At 43.6% G+C, this 23,265-nt stretch overlaps 1 protein-coding gene across 2 annotated transcripts in view; it reads left to right on the top strand.

Moving 5' to 3' along the window:
* The first annotated feature begins 220 nt into the window (after positions 1–220).
* CLDN10 (claudin 10) overlaps positions 221–23,265 on the top strand; it is a 120,281-nt gene continuing 97,236 nt past the window's right edge. Inside the window, exons 1-2 of one of the 2 annotated variants that reach the window (XM_048853455.2) lie at positions 221–508; positions 3,764–3,928. In XM_048853455.2, the coding sequence (XP_048709412.1) occupies positions 280–508; positions 3,764–3,928 (394 nt within the window). In that variant the 5' untranslated portion in view covers positions 221–279. Of the gene's footprint in view, positions 509–3,538; positions 3,929–23,265 lie in introns of those variants that run through there. The other variant, XM_048853475.2, reaches the window with a different exon arrangement.

Raw genomic sequence — 23,265 nt, forward strand, 5'->3', positions numbered from 1 at the left:
CATGACCCACTCTTCTCCGCCCCCCGCTCTCTCCTGTGGGGGCAGAAGCTTGCCAGAGCAGGGCAGGCTCCACCAGCAGCCAAGCTCCTCCCCTGCCTCTTCCCACAGCGTGCTACGTTCCCTCCCCTCCTCCTCTCCCTGCTGCCGATCAGCTGTTTGCCGAGGGGAAGAGCGGAGCCTCAGCATGCTCGCTGCTCCAGGGAGGAGGTGGAGAAGAGGCAGGGGTGGGGACTTGCGGAAGGGACTGGAATCGGGGCATACCCCCTCCAGCCCCCTTCCATGAGCACCCCCATGACCCCAGCCAACACCCCCAGCCCTCTGCCCATCCTGACCCTTGCACCCCCTCACGCCTCCCCAGCCCCCTGCCCTGACTCCTGCAACCCCCCGCACATAACCAGCCCTCCCTGTGTCCTGACTCCTGCACCCCTCCACATCCCCATCCCCATCCTGAGCACCAAACGGGAGCTCCTGCACCCCCCCTCGTCTCACCAAACAGGAGCTGCCCCAGGTAAGCGATCCACACCCCAACCTCCTGAGACCCCTCCCTCACCCTAGCTCCTGGCCAGACCCCGCACCGCAATGTTTTTTTTACAATATTTGGAAAGATCATTATGTGGTCCGTCGAGACCCTCTGCGATTTTCAAGTAGTCTGTGGAAAAATAAGTTAGATTACAAAAACAATCAAGGTACCTCACTTTATTTTCATTTACTTGCTATTACTTATAGGAGGAGAATGAAGAAAAAAAAGAATGAAAAACGGGGGCGGGAGGAGATAAGAGAAAATGTTCTTTTTCTTGGCTGGGTCCCAAGGAGAGGCCCCAAAAATGAAGCTGAGCACAGGGACGGGGGGCACCACTAACTCTAAATCCACCACTGGCTGTCACATCACCTGGGCTGGGGATACTGTGTCGACTGATCCCCACAGTCTCCAACCTACCTGGGCAGTACAGCAGATATGGCCCTGTGGGAGGAGGGGCAGCTCCGTGCAGAGAGAGACAAAGAGAATGGGCTAGAACCAGGTAGGTACCCGCTCTATGTGGGCAGGGGCGGGGGGGATTCTGTTTATCCCCTCCCCAGCCCTGCTGTGCTTGCAGTTTACCCCTGGCCCCTCCCTTGCTCCAGGGAGCAACCCAAGCTGCCACCCCACTGTGCTTTTGACCCCAGCCCCTTTTACAATCATTCCCCAGAGGGGCCCACAAATATGTTTGGCGCCGGGCCCACAAAAAGTTAGTCTGGCCCTGGTGGCCAGGGCACTCCCCTGAAGGGTGGGAGATGTGGTTTCAAATCCCTGATCTGCCTGCTTTGGAGCAGAGACTTGAATTCACATCTACCATCACCCAGGTAAGTGTCCAAGCCACCAGACTACGGGGTATTGTAGGGTGGGAGGTCACTCTCTCTTGTTGGAGCTGTTCTACTTCGTATAAATAATTAAATATTCATTAGGCCAGAGAGAGAGAAAATGACTCTAGTCCAGTGGTTAGGGCATTCAGGTGGGATGTGGGAGAGACAGAGAGACCTAACCCCAAAACACTCAATAGTCTAGTGGGCTAGGGCACTGACTGGGAGGTCGAAGACGTGAATAAAAGTCCCTGCTCCAAATCAGGCAGAGCAGGGATTTGAATTTGGGCCACCTACATTCATAGATTACAAGGACAGAAGGGCCCATTGTCATCTCCTGCTCTGACCTCCTGTATAAGACAGGCCATAGGACTTCCCCAAAATAATTCTTGTTTGAACTAGAGCAGACGTTTTAGAAAAATGTCCAGTCTTGATTTTAAAATGGTCAGTGATGGAGAATCCACCACAACCCTTGGTAAATTGTTCTAATCGTTAAGTATCCTCATGGTTAAAAATGTACACCTTATTTCCAGTCTGAATTTGTCTAGCTTCAACTTCCAGCCAGTGGATCGTGCTATACCTTTCTCTGCTAGATTGAAGAGCACATTATTAAATATTTGTTCTCCATGTAGTTACCTATATATACATCCCAAGTGAGTGCCTTACCCAGTAGGCCACCAGATGCGCACAATTGCCCCCACCTCGGTTTTGTGACAAATATAATATTTTAGGTAGGCTTTGAGAATGCCTATGGGATTGGGCCCCACTGGAGAGAGAGAGGCGAGGGAACACCTCGTTTAAGAATCCCTCTTTGGACGGCAGGGGCTTCATCTTCATCTTTCTAAGCCCTTGTTACATGTGGGGCAGTATCAGCACTTAGGTGGCTTTGCACATGCCTACTGGCCGAAACTTTTACACCTATGGGACTTGGGCATCTCTGGGGTTAGGTGGCAGCTGAGCAGTGATTTTGAGAATGTCAGAATTGCATAAATGGTTGATTTAGGCACCTAAAGGAGCAGTTAGACACATAATACCTTTGTGGATCTGGCCCTAAGTGTTTACAGGACTGGGCTCCAGTAAGTTGTCATCTGGCTGTGGAAAGGGGTAGTAAGGCATTTCTAGTTGTTTTAAGTTCAGCTTAGTTATAAACAGTAAATGCAACATCTCTTGTTCATGATAACTGGTTAGATAAGTATGGAAACTAGTGAGGCAGCACCCGTGCCTTCAGCGTCTATACTGACTACTTCACTAGAGAATGGACAACCATTAATGTAGAATAGCTTGTTGCTTTGGGGAAAAAAGACAGCTCAGGTCCTGAAGATACATCTTCATTCGTTCTCTCAAGCCCCTGCAAGAATCAATATAGTCCCTAAGAAAAGGTGAAAACCTAATAGTTTTGTATGGCCTAGGTAGATCAGTAACATAATATTTATCCCTGGGGATCTATTCAGTGATGGCATATTTAAATAGTCTCCTCTATTCCATTAGCATTCTAATGCGGAAGAATATGCATAATTTTTAAAGGTATACTTATCTTATGGCACATAGCCGATTACTGTATTATCTGACAGTGAGGCGGAATTGGATTCTTCCTGTCTAAATTTACTCATCCTCATTGTTAGAACAATCTGTTACAGGATGTCATTTAGTATTCAGTGGCAATGCTGTCTGTCATCTCTTTAAAAGTAGGTATATTAATAAATACTTTCCATTTGTACTTGGAGTCTGGCAGGTTAATCTATTCATAAGTCAAGAAGCAATCCATTCTCACAGTTTAATTCTGTGTACAGATTTTTTATCTTCCAAAATACAAAGGTGCAAACACAATGCCTGCCCCAAAGACTTTACAATCTTAAAGACAGAGCTACCAGTTCAACTACTGCTGACAAGTGAATTTATTTTAGACTCTTTTAAAATGTATTTTTCAAATAATAGTTGATCCCTTTAAAAGTGTTTTGCTACATCTGCTAACGGGTACTGAACAATTTGGACTCTGCACTTTTTTCTAGGGTTGTTAAGTTTCCAATTAACTAAAAATTAAGCATTAACTAGAATACCAGAAATGAGAAAAAATATAAAAAAATGAAGTTCATTTTTAAAATTAAAAATTAATTTATTGATTTGTAACATCCATCACTAATTATCTAAAAGAAAAAAAATCACACTTTTTGTTTCTCTCTAAATGTCTATGGTGCCTGGGTCTTTAAGGCAAGCAAACATGAAAAATGTCTTGTCCCCATATTAACTTTCTGCAACACTTGTTCAAGTGTAATTTGCTTGTGTTGTACCTATTGCTTACCCAGATGACTGAAGTACTCTCCACATACCACACAGTGACATTGCTAATTGTCCAGGATATAGTGAAAGTCAAGAAGCATGTTAGGGATACAGATTTTAGCTTTGATATTTTGTTTTGGTGGAATAGGAGCTGTTATTGCTGCCACTGCGTCAAATGAGTGGAAAGTAACCAGCAGAGCAACATCAGTTATCACTGCAACTTGGGTTTTCCAGGGTCTTTGGATGAACTGCGCAGGAAATGCACTGGGTGCTTTTCATTGCAGACCTCATTTTACCATCTTCAGACTAGAAGGTAAGTAGAGGTAATTTTACTCGAACTATGACAGTGCATGAAGAACTACATCAGTACAGGGTGATTAAGTAACATTTACAAATAACTCTGAGAATTTCAAGATGTGAGCCTCAGGAGGAAGATAATGATTTTGGTTTGTACAACAGGGTATAACTAGAAACAAGGGTATAAATTTAACAAAAGGAAAATATAAAATTAATATTGGAAATAATTTCCTGACAGTAACATGCATTCCTCTCCTGAGGAAAGACGTAATTCCACTATGTAAGACATTATAAAAAAAAACAAAACACTCCATACTGGACAGAATTCTGGCAAATATACTTTTGGTAACAAACTTCTCTTGGCAGAGGTGGACTAGACTCCCTTGTAGAAATTGGAGATGATAAATGTCTATGTGAAACTAAATATACTGCTGACAGGAGAGGGTAAGTTATGACAGGATCTCTGACACGAATCAGAACTTCTTACAATAATTAGGGGCCTGGTCCAATGGTGCATTTGTATATATTCTTCACTATAAGCACATGAGTGTAATGGAACTACGGACATGCTTAGAGCTAAGCACCTATGTACGTGTTTCCAGGATTGGGGATGACATTTTACATTTTAAGTTATAAAGCAGGATATTGTCGAAGGTGAGTTAGAGAGAGAGAGAGAGAGAGAGAGACAGATGTATTGTACATCATCTATTGATTTGTAAAAAAGTAAATGTCGGCTGCTCAACTACTGAGTGAAGAGGGGGGGGGTTCTCTGTATAGAACAGCATATGGAGAAGCATTTGGTTTAAAATATATGTAGTACTAGTTAAACTTTGAGACACTAAACCATAAAGTCCTTTCTAGAATTTGCATAGTAGAACTACTCAGCTACCAGCAGTCATGCTCCTTCTTTCCCTTGAGGACAAGGGCAAAGGAATTTGCTGAAGCTGGGCTCTCCTGGATGACTGGGGCAAATGAACAAGGTGGAGTAGGTCCACCATAATCCAGTGCGTGGTGGGGGACGGTACTAAAAGAAGACACCTGTCATAAATATAAAGGGAAGGGTAAACCCCTTTGAAATCCCTCCTGGCCAGAGGAAAGCTCCTCTCACCTGTAAAGGGTTAAGAAGCTAAAGGTAACCTCGCTGGCACCTGACCAAAATGACCAATGAGGAGACAAGATACTTTCAAAAGCTGGGAGGAGGGAGAGAAACAAAGGGTGTGTGTGTCTGTCTATAGTCTGTCTATATGCTGGTCTTTACCGGGGATAGACCGGGAATGGAGTCTTAGAACTTTTAGTAAGTAATCTAGCTAGGTATGTGTTAGATTATGATTTCTTTAAATGGCTGAGAAAAGAATTGTGCTGAATAGAATAACTATTTCTGTCTGTGTATCTTTTTTGTAACTTAAGGTTTTGCCTAGAGGGGTTCTCTATGTTTTTGAATCTAATTACCCTGTAAGATATCTACCGTCCTGATTTTACAGGGGGGATTTCTTTATTTCTATTTACTTCTATTTTTATTAAAAGTCTTCTTGTAAGAAAACTGAATGCTTTTTCATTGTTCTCAGATCCAAGGGTTTGGGTCTGTGGTCACCTATGCAAATTGGTGAGGCTTTTTATCCAACATTTCCCAGGAAAGGGGGGATGCAAGTGTTGGGAGGATTGTTCATTGTTCTTAAGATCCAAGGGTCTGGGTCTGTAGTCACCTAGGCAAATTGGTGAGGCTTTTACCAAACCTTGTCCAGGAAGTGGGGTGCAAGGTTTTGGGAAGTATTTTGGGGGGAAAGATGCGTCCAAACAGCTCTCCCCCAGTAACCAGTATTAGTTTGGTGGTGGTAGCGGCCAATCCAAGGACGACGGGTGGAATATTTTGTACCTTGGGGAAGTTTTGACCTAAGCTGGTAAAGATAAGCTTAGGAGGTTTTTCATGCAGGTCCCCACATCTGTACCCTAGAGTTCAGAGTGGGGGAGGAACCTTGACATGGTGGCATAGTGGTGGGATTAACCTGAAATCATTTTGAGATCCAGTTGAGATTTTTTTGAACTAGAAATACAGATTTTAAAAAGGAAAGTTTTTTTCCTTTGGAAAGGAAGTCCAGAAAGCAGCTGAAACTGAGAGCAGCTTGTTTTTTCTCTGCTTTGTGGCCAAGCAGAGACAAAAGGGGATTATCTTTGTGAATTGCAGGTTTTCTTTGCCTGGAGACAGGGTACTTAACTCCTGCAGGGAAATTCACAGTCTTCCAACCCAGAGTTTTTTTTTCTTTTCTTCCTAAAAGTAAATAGGGGGTGTGTGTTCTACCCATTTGCTTTTTCTTTGGGCTGGATAAGCAGGTTTCCAAGTAGTTGGAAGTTTTTTGCTTTAATTTGGGCCCAGAGCAGAGACAAGGGAATTGTCTTTTTCTGTAGGCTGACAGTCACTATCAGAGAATAGGTATTCTATTCCAGCACAGCAAAATTTTACAGCCAAGTTTTGTTTGTTTATTTCTAAACCTCGGGTGTAAAGTTAGTTAAAAACAGAGAGGTTAGAATGACCAAATCCACAGCTCGACTACAGCTGGAATTAGCCAAATTTCAGGCTGAGGAAAAACAAAGGGAACATGAAAGACAGATAGAACTCATGCGGCTAGTGAAGGAGGTACAGGAGGCTGCCCACAAGAGGGAAATGGAGGCAAGGAAGCATGTGGAGGAGGAGAGGGAAAAAGAGAGGAAGCATGTGGAGGAGGAGAGGGAAAAAGAGAGGAAGCATGTGGAGGAGGAGAAGGAAAAAGAGAGGAAGCATGTGGAGGAGGTGGAGAGGATAAAGGCCCGGCAGAATATACCAACAAACCCTAGCAATCCTTCTCCAGGTACCACTTCCCATCCCAGAAAGTTCCCCACCTACAAGGCAGGTGATGATACTGAGGCCTTCTTAGAAAACTTCGAAAGGGCCTGCCTTGGGTACGACATCTCTACTGACCAATACATGGTAGAGCTGAGGCCGCAGCTCAGTGGACCCTTAGCTGAGGTGGCAGCTGAAATGCCTAAAGAACACATGAACAAGTATGAACTGTTTAAATCCAAGGCGAGAGTCAGAATGGGGATAACACCCGAGCAGTCTCGTCGGAGGTTCAGAGCCCTAAGGTGGAAACCAGACGTGTCATTTACCCGACATGCCTACCACATTGTGAAACATTGGGATGCCTGGATATCAGGAGCAAGTGTTGAATCTCCAGTAAATTTGCCCTTCCTAATGCAAATGGAACAATTCTTAGAGGGTGTTCCTGAGGAAATAGAAAGATACATCCTAGATGGGAAACCCAAAACTGTAATCGAGGCAGGAGAGATTGGAGCCAGATGGGTGGAGGTGGCAGAGAAGAAGAAAACTGGTCGCAGTTGGAGCGGAGACCAGAAGGGACCACCCCAGACCACACCCTATTACCGGGGGCCGCCCAAAGCCCCACCTACCTCCCAAAGAACCCTCCAGACCCCTTATCGTCCCACCACCCCGTTCTCCAGCAACCCTCCTCGCCCCAGTGACCCGTCAGCTGGACGATGTTTTAAATGTAACGAGCTGGGGCATGTAAAGGCCAACTGCCCCAAGAACCCCAACAGATTACAGTTCATTGCACCGGAATCACACCAGAGGTCCACAGGCCCAGATACCTCCCAGATACCCTTGGAGCGGAGGGAAACTGTGAGTGTGGGCGGGAAGAAGGTCACCGCGTGGAGGGACACCGGAGCACAAGTGTCAGCTATCCATGCTTCCTTAGTGGACCCCAATTTAATCAACCCAGAGATCCAAGTGACGATTCAACCCTTCAAGTCCAACTCTTTCAATTTGCCTACAGCCAAGTTGCCTGTCCAGTACAAGGGCTGGTCAGGAACATGGACTTTTGCAGTCTATGATGATTATCCCATCCCCATGCTGTTGGGAGAAGACTTGGCCAATCATGTGAAGCAGGCCAAGAGGGTGGGAACAGTCACCCGCAGCCAGGCTAAACAAGCCGTGAGGCCTAGCTCTGTTCCGGAAACTTCTATCAGGACCCGGTCAGAGGTGATGGACCCAGACCCCAGGCCAATGTCTGCAACAGCAGTAGTGGATCCAGTCCCAGAGACCCAGACGGAACCAGTCCCAGAACCGGAACCAGCCGAACAACCAACACCAGACCCCGTGTCAGCACTGAATCCAGTACTTGCAACCTCAACACCAGAGGGCCCCACCGAACCTGAACTGGCAGCAGCCGATAACCCTACACAAGAGGCTCAGCCGGAGCCTGAATCCCAACATAGTGCACCTGCGGAGAGCGGTTCACAGTCAACAGAAACAGCTCCATCCCCTATATCGCTTCCAGAGGGACCAAGCCTAGGTCCACAATCCCATGAGGGACTGATGTCTCCAGCATCAAGGGAACAGTTCCAGACCGAACAGGAAGCAGATGAAAGCCTCCAGAGAGCTTGGACGGCGGCACGGAGCAACCCACCGCCTCTCAGCTCTTCTAATTGATCCAGGTTTGTTGTAGAAAGAGGACTTTTATACAAGGAAACTCTTTCTGGTGGACACCAGGAAGACTGGCATCCTCAGAGACAGTTGGTAGTTCCAACTAAATACCGGGCCAAGCTCTTGAGCTTAGCCCATGATCACCCTAGTGGCCATGCTGGGGTGAACAGGACCAAAGACCATTTGGGGGGGGTCATTCCACTGGGAGGGAATGGGCAAGGATGTTTCTACCTATGTCCAGTCTTGTGAGGTGTGCCAAAGAGTGGGAAAACCCCAAGACCAGGTCAAAGCCCCTCTCCAGCCACTCCCCATCATTGAAGTTCCATTTCAGCAAGTAGCTGTGGATATTCTGGGTCCTTTTCCGAAAAAGACAGCCAGAGGAAAGCAGTACATACTGACTTTCATGGATTTTGCCACCCGATGGCCGGAAGCAGTAGCTCTAAGCAACACCAGGGCTAAAAGTGTGTGCCAGGCACTAGCAGACATTTTTGCCAGAGTAGGTTGGCCCTCCGACATCCTCACAGATGCAGGGACTAATTTCCTGGCAGGAACTATGGAAAACCTTTGGGAAGCTCATGGGGTAAATCACTTGGTTGCCACTCCTTACCACCATCAAACAAATGGCATGGTGGAGAAGTTTAATGGAACTTTGGGGGCCATGATACGTAAATTTGTAAATGAGCACTCCAATGATTGGGACCTAGTGTTGCAGCAGTTGCTCTTTGCCTACAGAGCTGTACCACACCCCAGTTTAGGGTTTTCCCCATTTGAACTCGTATATGGCTGTGAGGTTAAGGGGCCATTGCAGTTGGTGAAGCAGCAATGGGAGGGATTTACACCGTCTCCAGGAACTAACATTCTGGACTTCATAACCAACCTACAAAACACCCTCCGAACCTCTTTAGCCCTTGCTAGAGAAAACTTACAGGATGCTCAAAAAGAGCAAAAAGCCTGTTATGATAAACATGCCAGAGAGCTTTCCTTCAAAGTAGGAGACCAGGTCATGGTCTTAAAGGCGCTCCAGGCCCATAAAATGGAAGCATCGTGGGAAGGGCCATTCACGGTCCAGGAGCGCCTGGGAGCTGTTAATTATCTCATAGCATTCCCCACCTCCAACCGAAAGCCTAAGGTGTACCATATTAATTCTCTTAAGCCCTTTTATTCCAGAGAATTAAAGGTTTGTCAGTTTACAGCCCAGGGAGGAGACAACGCTGAGTGGCCCGAAGGTGTCTACTACGAAGGGAAATGTGGTGGTGGTGTGGAAGAGGTGAACCTCTCCATGACCCTTGGGCGTATGCAGCGACAGCAGATCCAGGAGCTGTGCACTAGCTACGCGCCAACGTTCTCAGCCACCCCAGGACTGACTGAACGGGCATACCACTTCATTGACACAGGTAATGCTCACCCAATTAGAGTCCAACCTTACCGGGTGTCTCCTCAAGCTAAAACTGCTATAGAACGGGAGATCCAGGATATGTTACAGATGGGTGTAATCCGCCCCTCTGAAAGTGCATGGGCATCTCCAGTGGTTCTAGTTCCCAAACCAGATGGGGAAATACGTTTTTGCGTGGACTACCGTAAGCTAAATGCTGTAACTCACCCAGACAACTATCCAATGCCACGCACAGATGAACTATTAGAGAAACTGGGACAGGCCCAGTTCATCTCTACCTTGGACTTAACCAAGGGGTACTGGCAGGTACCGCTAGATGAATCTGCCAAGGAAAGGTCAGCCTTCATCACACATCTCGAGCTGTATGAATTTAATGTACTCCCTTTCGGACTGCGAAATGCACCCGCCACTTTCCAAAGACTTGTAGATGGTCTCCTAGCGGGATTAGGAGAATATGCAGTCGCCTACCTTGACGATGTGGCCATATTTTCGGATTCCTGGACAGACCACCTGGAACATCTACAAAAAGTCTTTGCGCACATAAGGGAGGCAGGACTAACTGTTAAGGCTAAGAAGTGTCAAATAGGCCTAAACTGAGTGACTTACCTTGGACACCAGGTGGGTCAAGGAACTATCAGCCCCCCACAGGCCAAAGTGGATGCTATCCAAAAGTGGCCTGTCCCAAAGTCAAAGAAACAGGTTCAATCCTTCTTAGGCTTGGCCGGTTATTACAGACGATTTGTACCGCACTACAGCCAAATCGCTGCCCCACTGACAGACCTAACCAAAAAGAAACAGCCAAATGCTGTTCAGTGGACCAGAAAGTGTCAGAAGGCCTTTAACAAGCTTAAAGCGACACTCATGTCTGACCCTGTACTAAGGGCCCCAGACTTTGACAAACCGTTCCTAGTAACCACAGATGCATCCGAGCGTGGTGTGGGAGCAGTTTTAATGCAGAAAGGACCTGATCAAGAATTCCACCCTGTAGTGTTTCTCAGGAAAAAACTGTCTGAGAGGGAAAGCAACTGGTCAGTCACAGAAAAAGAATGTTACGCCATTGTCTACGCTCTGGAAAAGCTACGCCCATGTGTTTGGGGACGGCGTTTCCACCTGCAAACCGACCATGCTGCACTGAAGTGGCTTCACACCGTCAAAGAAACTAACAAAAAACTTCTTCGGTGGAGTTTAGCTCTCCAAGATTTTGATTTCGACATCCAACACATCTCAGGAGCTTCTAACAAAGTGGCTGATGCACTCTGCCGTGAAAGTTTCCCAGAATCAACAGGTTAAAATCGTCCTTGAGATGTGGAAAATATTGTTAGTCTTTATGTACTTGGTAGTATATTTAGAGATGCATGTGTCTTATTAACTCTGTTTTCCTAGAGCTCCAGGAAGAAATCCCAGCCAGTGTTTCATCCTAGCTGAGATTTGGGGGGCGTGTCATAAATATAAAGGGAAGGGTAAACCCCTTTGAAATCCCTCCTGGCCAGGGGAAAGCTCCTCTCACCTGTAAAGGGTTAAGAAGCTAAAGGTAAACTCGCTGGCACCTGACCAAAATGACCAATGAGGAGACAAGATACTTTCAAAAGCTGGGAGGAGGGAGAGAAACAAAGGGTCTGTGTGTCTGTCTATAGTCTGTCTATATGCTGGTCTTTACCGGGGATAGACCGGGAATGGAGTCTTAGAACTTTTAGTAAGTAATCTAGCTAGGTATGTGTTAGATTATGATTTCTTTAAATGGCTGAGAAAAGAATTGTGCTGAATAGAATAACTATTTCTGTCTGTGTATCTTTTTTGTAACTTAAGGTTTTGCCTAGAGGGGTTCTCTATGTTTTTGAATCTAATTACCCTGTAAGATATCTACCATCCTGATTTTGCAGGGGGGATTTCTTTATTTCTGTTTACTTCTATTTTTATTAAAAGTCTTCTTGTAAGAAACTGAATGCTTTTTCATTGTTCTCAGATCCAAGGGTTTGGGTCTGTGGTCACCTATGCAAATTGGTGAGGCTTTTTATCCAACATTTCCCAGGAAAGGGGGGATGCAAGTGTTAGGAGGATTGTTCATTGTTCTTAAGATCCAAGGGTCTGGGTCTGTAGTCACCTAGGCAAATTGGTGAGGCTTTTTACCAAACCTTGTCCAGGAAGTGGGGTGCAAGGTTTTGGGAAGTATTTTGGGGGGAAAGACGTGTCCAAACAGCTCTTCCCCAGTAACCAGTATTAGTTTGGTGGTGGTAGCGGCCAATCCAAGGACGACGGGTGGAATATTTTGTACCTTGGGGAAGTTTTGACCTAAGCTGGTAAAGATAAGCTTAGGAGGTTTTTCATGCAGGTCCCCACATCTGTACCCTAGAGTTCAGAGTGGGGGAGGAACCTTGACAACACCGCTAGTAATTTCATGGAATCAGGGAAGAAATCCAGGCCGGAGGCAACCTTGCAAATTCCTCAATGAGAGCTACAAGAATCACTAGTGGGAGTCACTCGTGGCCTGTGGGTCATATAGGCCAATTCCTGGACCTATTGAAGTCAGAAGTTTTGTTCTAGACCTCAGTCGAACCAAAATTTGGCCCATCATGAGTAGCTATGAGTTTATACATCTACACTGCCTTCAGAGCATTTACCTGCTTTGAATACTAGAAATCCATAAAGGTAAAGTTGATTGTCAAAATGACATTATGATGATGATGCAATTATGGGCTTAAAGTTGCAGTCTTGGTATAGGCAAAGCTCCCAGTAAGATCAATGGAACATTTATGTCTCTTTCTACATATTTTATCAGACAGTCCTCAGAACGGCAAAAAATCATGTGCTAATTATCTGAATCAGTGAGAAGCCTTTTACTTATGTTACAATATAGCTAAAATTAATCAAAAATGGAAAAAAGCTATAAAAACTCAAGTGTACTATTTAAAAATCTGTTCTCTTCTTTTTGAATAGTTGTTTATGGATTGTAATGCTTATTTTTTCTTTAAGTTTTTTTAAAAGAAGAACACTTTCCGTTCAAGAGTATAAGTTAAATTTGTCCTTTAAGTACTTCAGTGACTATAAACTCTCATTATTATAATAATTGTTAGGAAAGTTATTTTCAATATAATCAATCACATTTGTGACTTAAAATTTTACTGCTTTGAATCATTTTATCATTGACTGACTATAACTGGCATAATAAATATGATATGAATATGTATGAATTTTTTAAACAATGTATGTGCAAATCCCAATAAGCTTTTGCTTATTAGTAGTTTATAATAATACAAATATGAAATTAACAGCTTTGAGCAACATGTTCTTATTAAAATGAGATGGCAGCAATAATTTGAATTGACATTTAGGAAAACTAGTTTTAATCAGCCAGTGCAAGCACCTCCAAGGTGTCATATTACATGCAGAGAAAAATAGATATGCAAAAATAATGAAGCATTTTGTTTTGTAAAATTACTTAACATCATGATACTCTGAAGAAAACAAGAAATCTGCTGGAAGAGCTTTGCACTTAGTGCTATATTGTAAAATATTAATCCACTATTATTCCAAAAGTAACAAAAACTGCTAATGTGTCTTCCAGAGCCCAGTGGTGGTGGAACAGTTTTTATAGTTGGGGTGCTGAAGGTGGAAACCATGTATCTGGGTTATTACAACTACTTCAAACCAGACGGTGTGCCATACCCTTAGTTCCAGCACCTATGCCAGAGCCTCTAGATATCATCATAATTGTTTACATAGTGACTGTGGGCAGGGACTAAGAAATAACTTTATTATTGCTCACTTATTTTATAGCACTTATTTGCAGTTTGTTATAGCATAAAATACTAAACTGGCTATGCAAGCTCTTCGTTTCTTTAGTAATCTTTAGACAGCTGGATGGGGGGCCAGGAAGAAACAATGCGTTCTAGTCCAAGCTCTTCCACTTACTGGTGTTAATAAACTTCATGGCCTTATCATTTAGCAAGGTATCTTTCTAAATTAAAAGGCAGGAAAGTCTCTTTTCCGCATTTTACAAATGGTATAGCTGAGAAGTTCCAGAACCGGAAACTGAATCCTATCTGTCGCATAGCAGACCCAGTTCTCATTCACAGCTATACTGTCTTTCAGAATGGAATTGCCAAACTTATGTGTATGGCAGAGATGTCTGTAACCATTATACTACCATCATCTCTGCAGCCAGGAATAGTACGCAGGAATCCTGACTGCCAGTGTTCCACTAGGGGTCACCAAATGAAATTAATAGGCAACAGGTTTAAAGCAAACAAAAGGAAGTATTTTTCACACAATACACAGTCAACCTGTGGAACTCCTTGCCAGTGGATGTTGTGAAGGCCAAGACTATAACAGGGTTAAAAAAAGAACTAGATAAATACATGGGTCCATCAATGGCTATTAGCCAAGATGAGGAGGGATGGTGCCAGAATCTGGGAATGGGCGACAGGGGATGCATCACTTGATGATTACCTGCTCTGTTTATTCCCTCTGGGGCACCTGGCATTGGCCACTTTCAGAAGACAGGATACTGGGCTGGATGGACCTTTTGTCTGACCCAGTATGGCCGTTCTTAAGTACTGACTAGCAAATAGTTGTTTAAACCACTGGTATAGTATGTCACATCTCCTTCTTGTGACTGGTTTACCTAGAGGATAATAGCGTAATACTACTACCAGGTACTCCATTAGATCAAGTGGTAAAGGTCTGTGTAACTCATGTAAAGGTTCTGGGTTCATAACTTGAACTCATTTTGGTTTAAATATTAGTTATTTAAAAAACATATGTTTAAAAAACATTAAGGTTGCAAAGTCAAGCACTGAAAACCTTAATCCAGCCCCATTATGAGTATGGGTTTGTCTAATTACACAATCACATGCTTTCTGATCTACTGGATTCCTGCTTCACCCAGTGCACAAGATGGACAGTGAATGGGGCACAGGGTTGCAAGAAGGACAGGGATGTTCTCTTGTGGTTAAGGCACTGGAATAGAAGACGAGAGCTGGGTACTTTTCCTGGCTCTATCACATCATTGTACTGTATATGAGGTTGGGCAACACTCTATCATACCCAAATATTAGAAAGTCTAGAACTTAACAGAGAAGGCCCTGATCCAGCAGAGCACTTAAGCGCTGAAATAATTTAATGCAATTCTCACTGTCCCCAACTTACACTGCTTGCCTAAATGTATGTTTGCCCCTTAGCATATGCAATGGTCAAAAATAACAAACCACTATGAGATTACTAAGTACCATTTCCAATAATCTTCTAGAAACAAGTTAAAATATAGGCAAAGAAGTAAAATTAAGTGTGTAGAATTTTTGTAAAGAAAACGTAATATTGGTCTGAGGTATTAGCTGGATACCACTGAAACATTCTTGCAGCTTTAATTTGTTCATAACAAAGGTGTTTTGGTTTTTTGGGGGGCAGGTGGGGATTGGTTTTCTTTTAATAGCACGCTAAGCTCCACATTCTGTATTATTGATTCTTCTGCTGTGTTAAAGTCTTCTGAAAAAAGAAAAGGAGTACTTGTGGCACCTTAGAGACTAACCAATTTATTTGAGCATGAGCTTTCGTGAGCTATAGCTCACTTCATCGGATGCATACCGTGGAAACTGCAGCAGACATTATATACACACAGAGACCATGAAACAATACCTCCTCACACCCCACTGTCCTGATGGTAATAGCTTATCTAAAGTGATCATCAAGTTGGGCCCAACTTATCACTTTAGATAAGCTATTACCAGCAGGACAGTGGGGTGGGAGGAGGTATTGTTTCATGGTCTCTGTGTGTATATAGTGTCTTCTGCAGTTTCCACGGTATGCATCCGATGAAGTGAGCTGTAGCTCACGAAAGCTCATGCTCAAATAAATTGGTTAGTCTCTAAGGTGCCACAAGTACTCCTTTTCTTTTTGCGAATACAGACTAACACGGCTGTTACTCTGAAAGTCTCCTGAGAAATCCTTGCTTTTGTTCATTAGGGTGTACTATTTTATACCATAAAGTAGATATTTTATTAATCTTATGTAGCAACATTTTCCTTGAAGACCCAGAAAGTCTTCTGTTGGAGTTTTAACTTCTAGCTCCTTATTTTTGAAAAGATAAATTGTGAAGATTTAGCTCGTTCAAACCAACGGATTTCAAAAGCTAAATCCACCCACACCTTACAGTTAAGTGCAGTTATTCTTCTCAACTGGAAGGCCTTCTATGAGGTTTTCCCCACATGCTTTCAATTTTTTAAAATATTCCATGTTGTTCTACAGAAATCAGTGACACCAACATGCATAACTGTTGATATTTTCATATTCAAAGGAAATCAACTAAAATGTGGTATCTTATTTAACATGAGGCTCTTCTTCTACCGCTGACAATCAGATACAAGACATGTCTAAGATTTATATTTGGTTACACAGTACATTTGTTCAAAGTGATGAACACTGATTCATATTTCCAAAGGAAATGTGAACTTAGGAGTTCTGTATTTCCTTTCCCAGATGGAGATGTTCCAAAATGCTCTCTTATTTGTAGACTGCTTTTCCTTTCTCCAAAAGTGACATTATGATAAGACAGAATGAAAACTACTTCTACTGACATCAATACCCTGTATATAGCAGAAATAGGAGAACAAGCCACACCAAAAATAGTGAAAAGTGACTCACTGACCCCATTTTATCATGTTATTTAATTGACCTACCAGCGAGATTCATCCTTCACAGGGACATAAGCACCTTCTCAGCTACAAGGCTGGCCAAAAAAACAAACAAAACAAAGAGCTGTTCGGAGCTCAGCCTCCAGGGCAAGCCTTGCAATGCACAGGTCAGCTCTATTTTCAATTCCAGAAGCGGCACAAGGTAGGGGAGGAAACAGTTTAATTAATTAAAAGAACAACACACACTGCCACCACCACCTAGCTCTTATATAGTGCTTTTCATCCAGAGATCTCAAAGTACATTACAAAGGAGGTAACACCATTATTGAGAGCGGGTTCAGAGGGAGACACAATTTATGGTCTGATTTTACCTCCTTCCAGCATCTTTGGGCTTCACAAAACCTAAGGCCAGCCCTGCTCTGTTGCTATGAAATAGCCTCTCATATCCTGGTTACATAATATTTTCGCTAATGCCCCAGTTGCTTGCATTTAATCTATACAAACATTCATGATTTTACAGTTACGCATCCTCCTTTGTAATTTGACAACAATTCAAGGACTGTGTTCTGGATCTGCTAACAATGCAACAGCAGTGTAACACACCTCCTCTACAACGTAAAGTCTGAATTACTCACAGCCACAAGGATATGTGATTTGTGCATTGGCCTACTAAACCCGGGGTTGTGAGTTCAATCCTTGAGGGGGCCATTTGGGATCTGGGGCAAAACTTGGGGATTGGTCCTGCTTTGAGCAGGGGGTTGGATTAGATGACCTCCTGAGGTCCCTTCCAATCCTGATATTCTATGATATGGATACTCATCTACAAGAAGGGGTTCTACCTGAGGGGTAAAAGGTAGTGGTATTCCAAACTCTGCCTACAAAATAAACTTCATCTATTCAAGAAGCCAAAATGAGACACCATTCCCAGCAGATAGTGCAGATGTTCAGAATATGATTCTGTGCACTCCAGTGGGTAGACTTGGGCAAAAAAAAAAAAAAATCAGCAAAAAGTAAATTCACCCCCCCAACTGCATTTTTCTGCAAACAGTTTCAGCTGAAAAACAAAACATGCAAAAATGTTGAAACAGTTTGTTTTAGCCATTTCAAAAGGAAATGTTTTGACTTTTCATTCTTGAAATGATATTTGTTTTCAAAAGTTAGCTAAGAAGAAGTGAAAGCCACTCGAAAACAACCTGAAATAAAGCACCAAAAGAGTTGTTTTGGGTCAAACAAATGTTTCATTTGACCCAAAATGAATTTTTTTTCATTTCAGCAAGAAAAAACAAAAAATTTCCATTTGGATTTGGACAGAATAATCAATTATTTGCTCAACTCTACTACTGGGCTCCCCTCAGTGTGGTTTGGAGGGCCACAGAGCCCAGCAACTGCACAATGCTGCCCTGTTATCCTTCTTGGTAACATTGTTATTCTTCCATTGACTGCCTTCTTTCCTATCTGTGCAGCAGCAGCTTCAAAGAGCATGAAGAGGCAGCTAACGCTGTCTGGAACAGCATTAACTCCCAATCACCCACTCAGATATCTAGGTGGGTTGCAGGAAAGCAGACTGGAAAGAGTAACTGCTCCCCTATAGAGCCCTGCGTGGGACTATTTTTTTAATCCCGCTCCCGTCCCATCCCACCCCGCAATACCCACTCCCACCTGCATTGTTTCTTGCATTTTTTCCCCGCTCCCACCTGCAAAAACCTTAGATCCCACAAATCCCGCATGAGAGACAAATTTCCCCATGCTACTAAAAACTAAAACCAAACAAACAGGTTGGTTAATATATTAGATATATAAACAGAATTCAGAATCAACTTTTACCAATAAAAGAATAAAACAAATCTTGCTTAAACCATGTAAAAAGATACTTCAACTCCTGTTATAACAGACATCTAGTCTTTCTATCCCTCACTATAATTTAAGTATTAAAAACTTTATTTAAAAACAAAAAAGAAAAACTTGCTTTACATTGCTGAAAGTCTATTTATGACAAACTGATGAGCGATGTTGTGGTTTCCCACAAAATTACCGCTGTCTTGTTTTTTGCACATCCCATCACGCCCAAAGAGGCGACGCTGGGGGCAGGGGAGGTGGGAAGGGTTGGCCGCCTGCCCTCCCCAGAAGCCTGCTAGGGGCACTTGACTCAGTAGCCAGCCCCGGCTGGGGAGAGGAAGGGGCGGGGCCAGAGCCTCTCCTCTTCCAGCCATGCTGCGCGGTGCAGCGCAGTGGCTGCCCTGGGGCTCAGCTTCTCTAGGGGCAGTGGCCGAGCGAGCCGGAGCCCTCCCCGGCATGCTCAGAGACAGCTCCTGTCCCCAGAAGCTGAGTCTGGGCAACAGTGGCAGTCCTCTCCCTGCCCGGGACAGGAGCCAACTCTGAGCGTGCCGGGGAGGGTGGGGGACTCTGGCTCGCTTGGCCACTGTCACCAGAAAGTGAGCCTGGGGGGGCAGGTGGCCTGCGGGTTAGGGTTAGAGTTAGGTTTAGGGCATGGCTCCACAGCCTGGCTGCCAGAAGAGCAGCCGAACAGCCAGGGGAAGCCAGGCCGGCACAGCAGGAGGACAGCCCAGGTAAAGTGGGATAGGGAGGACGGGATGGGGAGAGTGTGGGGGCCCTCACCTGGGGGCAGTGCGGGGAAGAGTCACATGGGGGTGTCACCTGTCCCTCCCCCTTAGCTGGTGCCCCTCTTTGTGTCCCTCCCACTAGTCACCTCTGCCTGCCCACAACAAAGTACATTTTATCCATTCCCACTATTATAGCAGTGGATCCTGCAGGACCCACAGGATTCCAATCCCGCCGCAGGGCTCTACTCCCCTGCTCAGCTCCCTCCCTAGAGAACGACATCTTATCCCTGCAGTTGACCAAGGGCTCATAAAATATTTCTAAAGAGTAATTTTTTGCTTTAGGAATGCATCATATGGCAGGTATTTTCCAAAAAAACTTCCAGAGATCTTCATTCTCCTCCCGCACTTCAGTCTGTGCATGCTGAACTCTGTGTGCTATCGTATCAATACAGTCACTGTACTTTACAGGAACAAAGTAGAAACATTTCCAGCAAATGTACTTAATACAAGTGTGTTTGCCAAGTGACTCTGCAGCCTTCTTTGGTTATGATTTGGAGAGGTGTTTTTGTTTAAATGAGAAACCAAGTGGAAAGGTTTCCTATTCCCTCACCCTTCCTGTCTGCAAATACTTGCTTCCTTGGTACACAATCATTGTAAATTTCAGAGTAGCAGCCATGTTAGTCTGTATTCGCAAAAAGAAAAGGAGTACTTGTGGCACCTTAGAGACTAACCGATTTATTTGAGCATAAGCTTTTGTGAGCTACAGCTCACTTCATCAGATGCGTAAAGTGGAAAGTACAGTGAGCAGATTTTATATATACACATAGACCATGAAAAAATATACATTGTAAGGAGAGTGATCACTTAAGATGAGCTATCATTATATCATAAGCATTGTAAGATATGGGAGAAAATCATGTGATCCTGTTGGTAAAATGCTGGCAGTACATCACTTGCTTATCGTCCACTTTCCTGTCTATCATGTAGCTTAAAATAAGAAAATGTTCAACTATCGCCTTTAGGATCACGGATTAATATATCCACTGCAGGGTCACTATGGAGACCCTTCCCGCTCCCAAATGATCTTAAGAACGACAATGGGGAGCAGGAGAAAGATGTAGGTCAGTGGCCTGGGCCATCAGCTCAGATTCACACCCATTCTAAGACCTTAAGGAGCCAGGGTCAGTGGTGATTAGCCTTAATGGAAGCAGAGCCAGGAAGAAGGTAGGATCAACTTCCTTCCCTTCCCCTATTTACCTGGAATTTAATAGGTCATGGTCTGGTGGAATATGTGGCAACAAGTAGTTCCAATGTGGAACACCTTGGGCAAGAGATCATGAGACTGAGCTAGCGGAGAATGTACACAGCAGCAGCTACTTGAGAGCAAATTGGGCAGCCTTACGGCAGTGTGAAATTAAGAGACTGGGGAAATTAAAAGGCTGAGTCACATGGAGCCTGAGAAAAATGTGGGGGTGGAAAAGAAGCAGGGAGTAGAGCAGGCCCAGACAAGGCAGCTGCAGGTCTATGGATGGAATCAGAACTGGGACTCAGTGGTTAGAAAAGCTGTCCAAGCAGAGCAGTGGTAACTAGCCTGGAGTCGGAGCAGAGGCAGCACTGGAAGGCAGGCACGGTCCAGAGGAGTATTACCCCAGTAATGTGTCCAGCCCCTGGTGCTCTGTTCACAAATGTTTGTAGCTGGTAAAAGGAAGTAGAGGAGATCTGGGAAGCAACTCATGTGTTAGTATTAGTGTTTTGTGCACTCTCACCTCTAGAAAAAAGAAAAGGAGGACTTGTGGCACCTTAGAGACTAACAAATTTATTTGAGCATAAGATTTCATGAGCTACAGCTCACTTCATCAGATGCATCCGATGAAGTGAGCTGTAGCACACGAAAGCTTATGCTCAAATAAATTTGTTAGTCTCTAAGGTGCCACAAGTCCTCCTTTTCTTTTTGCGGATACAGACTAACACGGCTGCTACTCTGAGACCTCTCACCTCTAGGGCGCCCCTAATACCTGTTACAAGGAACTTCGCTTCCTTTGACCACTTTTGACCCTGGAGTGGCCTGTCTCTCTCCAAGTCTTCCATGGCCTGGCTCTCCAGCCAGGTCACCTTTAAGTGCTTTAAAGTGCAAGCCAGCCAGCAACAGCCATTTCAAATTGTGACTATTGTCTCAGTGCTGCTCTCACTGAAATGACCTTGTTTTGCCAGTAGGCTCACTCCTGTTCCTGTTGAAATCAAAGTTCTGTCTACAATCTTAGCAAAGGCTAAATATTAAAACAGCAAAAATTAGACCATTTAAAAGAATTGTGGACATTTTTGTTAATGAAAAGCAGAAAAGTCTAAAATAACCGAGAGAACATGGTCAAGGTATTTTCAATACTTTATCTTTATTGTTTAAACTTTATGTCCTCAGGGAGTTTGAAACAAAAATCTGTAGGAACAAAAAATGTAGCCCATACTTATACAATGGGGGACTATCTGCAAAGCAGTGACTCTGAAATAGGATTTGGGGTCATAACGAATCATCAGCTGACCAGGAGTTTCCAGTACTGAGATCACATAGGCTAATCTGACCTTTGGATTTATAAACTGCAGAATCTTGAGTTGGAGTAGGGAGTTTAGATTACCTCTGTATTTGGCACTGGGACAATCGCTGCTAAAACACCATGTTTTGGTGTCCACAGTTCAAGAAGGATGTTTATAAACTGGCGACAGTTCAGAGAAGAGCCAGGAGAATGTTTGCAATTTCGGAAAACATGCCTTATTGTGATAGAGTGAGCTCCTTGAGTTTATTTTGCTTAACAAAGACAAGGTTCAGGGGTGTCTTGATCAGTCTATAAGTACATATGTGGGGAGAACAAATCTGATAACAGAGGTCTCTTGAACTTAGCAGAGAAAGGTCTAACATGATCCAATGGCTGGAAGTTGATGCTAGGCAAATTCAAACTGGAAATAATGTGCACATTTTTAACAGTTAACCATTGGAACAATTTACCAGGGGTTGGGAAAATTTTAAAATCAAAATTGTATGTTTTTCTAAAATATATGCTCTCATTAAAACAGGAATTAATTCAGGCAAGTTCTATGGCCTATGTTATACAGGAGGTCAGACTAGATTATCACAATGGTCCCTTCTGGCTTTATAATCTATGAATTTTCAACAACAGAACTCCATGTATGATGAACTTTCTGTGAAGATGAAAAGTCTGTTTCTAACCAAGAATAGTTGTTGCTGTGAGTGAGTCATAGAGAGTTACTTCCTGAGACAGAAACTTTATTGGCAAACTTCACTTCTCTCCACTAAGGAAAAACAATAGTATTGTTCACCATAAGGAAACAAAATATGCTCTTTTAGGTCTTAAGTGTTTTGGCTCTTGTTTGCTTTTATTTTAATTTTACCAATTAGCCGATTTTCTATATAGCTTTATAGTTTTCTTTCATTTTCTTTGTTCCATGAAGCTGTGTACTAGTCATTGTTAAGCAACTGTGTAATTTTACTATCCATGCCAAAAACCGCACAAGCTACCACCGAACATTTAACCTCCTTTTTCTAAGTAAGCTAGTCAAGAAGCCAGCAAAACCACCTTTCAGCGCCATCTGTCAGCATTATGGATTCTTTGAGGCAGGCTTCAGGTCAGGGCATGATACAAAGACAGCACTTGTTGCTCTGGTGGATGATCTCTTCCTGTCCATAGACAAGGGAAGTACATCCTTGTTCATCCTGCTGGACCTCTCTGTGCCATTTGATAATGCAGTGCTGATCACTATATTCTCCCGACCCATCCCCAGGAACCTGCAGGAGTAAACAGAGGTACCCTGAACTGGTATTCTAGTTCCTCCACCTCCAAAGCGCTCATCTCCAGCATCCCACAGGACACTGTCCTCTCCCTCACATAATCAGCATCTATATGAAGTAATTGGGAGAGCTGGTGAGGCAGCGTGAGCAGAAGTGCCAGCAGACGTCTTCTTTATGTCTAGGCTTAGAAGGATTAGATTGGTATCGGTAAATGTCGATTCCACCATTCACACACACAAACCAATGAAAAAAATATTTCCATTGATAACAATAGAAATCTACAGATAAGCAAAGTAAGAAAAAGGTCTGCTTAAGAACTTTAGTTAGAGTTTGATTTAAGGCTAAAATTTTGACATATGATGTTGACAGTTTCTTGTAACTGTTATCAAGCTTTAAGTTGTTGAATCTCAGCATCTGTTCTCATTAACTAATTATTGTCTCATCCCTCCCCATTGTCTGACCCTCCATGATTTCCCACAACTGTAAAAATTTAAATATAT

The sequence above is a fragment of the Caretta caretta genome, chromosome 1 (genome assembly GCF_965140235.1).
Source record: "Caretta caretta isolate rCarCar2 chromosome 1, rCarCar1.hap1, whole genome shotgun sequence".
NCBI classification, from domain to species: Eukaryota; Metazoa; Chordata; order Testudines; family Cheloniidae; genus Caretta; species Caretta caretta.